This window comes from Neophocaena asiaeorientalis, unplaced genomic scaffold (genome assembly GCF_003031525.2).
Source record: "Neophocaena asiaeorientalis asiaeorientalis breed wild unplaced genomic scaffold, Neophocaena_asiaeorientalis_V1.1 scaffold185, whole genome shotgun sequence".
Lineage (NCBI taxonomy): Eukaryota > Metazoa > Chordata > Mammalia > Artiodactyla > Phocoenidae > Neophocaena > Neophocaena asiaeorientalis.
Window position 1 is genome coordinate 63,201 of NW_020171809.1, and position 2,445 is coordinate 65,645.

Sequence of the window (2,445 nt, forward strand, 5' to 3'; positions counted from 1 at the left end):
AACCGCCAGTCCTGCACAGAGCTGCCCCTCCACAGGGGCTGGGTTCCCCCGGCCTGGAGGAGCGGGCAGGGGGCTGAGGGGGGCTGGGTCTTGGGGGGGCAGCCTCAGGCCTGCCCCTGTGTGCATATCAGGGGCCACTGCGCAAGCTCCCAGCATGAGCCGTCCGCAGGGGCTAAAGCACCGGGTGTGGGTTTGGCCACATGTGGGTCCCACCCGGGGCCCCTCCCTGCGACCCGGGCCATCACGTCAGCCTGGACTCTGTGTGGGGTGCTGCCCCACCCCCAACCCTCCAGCCAGCGAGCTGGGTGTGAGGGCGTGCACACCCGTGCGTGCGTGTGCCAACGTGAGCTGCGTGTGTGTGTCGGCGAGGCGGGCCCCTGCACGTGGCGGGGCATCCCCAGGTGGGGCCTGGCAGGCAACGGCTGGCCTTGTCTGGGGCGATGGCTCGGCTGGCCTCTGGGCACCAGTCCCCAGTCGTGGCACGCCCAGTCAGCAGTGCCCACGGGGAGAGTGGAGGGGGGGCTCCCAGCTCTGAGCTGGTCCTGAGCTGGAGCCTGACGGGGCTGGGTTCTCCGTGGGACGCCCGCACCAGCCCAGCCCGGCCTCCCAGTTACCCTCCCCCTCCCCCTGCGCAGGGAGCGTGCGGGTCAGGCCTGCGGGGGACTGGCAACTGGGACTCAAGGAGGGAGAGGGTGAAGGCCCTTAAACCACCACTGCGGAGGGGGAAAAGCGAGGGCCTGGAGGTCAGAGCCAGATCGCAGCCTGGCCCCAGGTCTCAGTCCCACCCCGGAGCGGCCCGTGAGAGGAGAGCACCCGTCCCCAGAAGCACTGCACAACCTTCCCATCAGACAGGCCCTGGGAGAGTGGGCGGGGAGGGTCTGGTGGGCGGTCCCCATACCCCTTCCGCACACCCGCCCACTGCTCCTCTCTCCACCCCTCAGATGCCCCCAGCAGGCCCTGGAGCCCCCTCACCTTCTCCCCGGCCCGGCTCACTGTGCCCGAGGGAGCGAACGCCACCTTCACCTGCAGCTTCTCCAGCAAGCCCGAGCACTTCGTCCTCAACTGGTACCGCATGAGCCCCAGCAACCAGACGGACAAGCTGGCCGCTTTCCCCGAGGACCGCAGCCAGCCTGGCCGGGACCGGCGCTTCCACGTCACGCCGCTGCCCGGCGGGCGACACTTCCACATGAGCGTCATGGCCGCCCAGCGCAATGACAGCGGCGTCTACTTCTGCGGGGCCATCTACCTGCCCCCCAAGACGCAGATCAACGAGAGCCGGCCTGCGGAGCTCACGGTGACAGGTGAGGGCGTCAGACCCGAGGGCAGGGGTGAGCAGGGCGGGGTCTGGGCAGCCAGCAGGAGCAGCCTCAGCCATGGGGCATCGTGGGCAGGGGTTGCCAGGCTCCATTCCAGGGCTCCGTCCCACACCCAGGACCACGGCGACCCACGGCCCTGGCTCTGCGTGACTGGAAGCACCCCCAGACCCACCTGTCCTTGAGGGAGAGGCCGGTGGCGGGCGCCTCTCAGGATGAGCTCGTGCTCGGAAGCTGTGCCGGGGTGCAGGCCTGGGCGAGACTGGTCAGTGCAGGTCTAGGACTCGCAGAGGGCAGGGCCCTGGGTCCCCGGCTCTGACTCCCGTCCTGTTGCCCCTGCAGAGGGAGTCCTGGAGCTGCCCACAGAGCGCCCCAGCCCCCCACCCAGGCCCGAAGGCCAGTTACAGGGCCTGGTCGCCAGCGTCACAAGCGTCCTGCTGGGAACTCTGCTGCTGCTGCTGCTGACCTGGGTCCTGGCAGCCGTCTTCCTCTGGGCCACTCGGGGTAAGGCCGCGCCAGTCCCCACAGGTGCAGCCCCCAGTCTCCCTCCCTTCACCCCTCCCCTACTCCTACCCCCTCCGTGTCCCCCCACAGGGAGGGGCCAGACTGGGCTTCCCAGGGTCTGTGGTCCCCTCACAACCCCTGTGCCTGCTCTCAGGAGGGGTGTGAGGCAGGGGAGTGGGGAGGGCAGCCCCCCTGCAAGGCTGAGGCACCTCAGGCTGCACCTCAGGCTGCAGGACACTGAAAGCTCTATTAACCGCTGGGCGCCCAAGGTGAAAGCCACAGCCACCGCAGGCCTGGAGCCCCCGGCTTCGCCCCACCGCCTGGAGACCGCTGAGGACACCCCACCTCTTGAGTGGGGTAGGGGTGCAGCCCAACTGAGAGCAAAGCCCCTGTGAGAGGTCATCGCTCCAGGGAATCGCTCTTTCCGCCTTTAAATATTTTTGAGAACGTGCGGGGATCACTGATGATGCGCCCGCTGTGTGTGCTGCGGCAGCCGAGCGGGCGCTGGGCACTGGGCTGGGCCGCACGTGAGGCCTGGAAGCCAGGCGGGCCCCTGGGGACCAGACAACCCAGGTCCCTTCCCAGGGACCCCTGAGACCCCCGCCCCGGCAGCAGGGCCTCGGGGCTC

At 69.4% G+C, this 2,445-nt stretch overlaps 1 protein-coding gene across 1 annotated transcript in view; it reads left to right on the forward strand.

The window, feature by feature from the left end:
• The window catches only part of PDCD1 (programmed cell death 1), a 9,912-nt gene that overhangs the window by 5,715 nt on the left and 1,752 nt on the right, over window positions 1–2,445 (forward strand). The window contains exons 2-3 of the mRNA XM_024759324.1: window positions 942–1,301; window positions 1,656–1,841. Of these exons, the coding sequence (XP_024615092.1) occupies window positions 942–1,301; window positions 1,656–1,841 (546 nt within the window). The remainder of the gene's footprint in view (window positions 1–941; window positions 1,302–1,655; window positions 1,842–2,445) is intronic.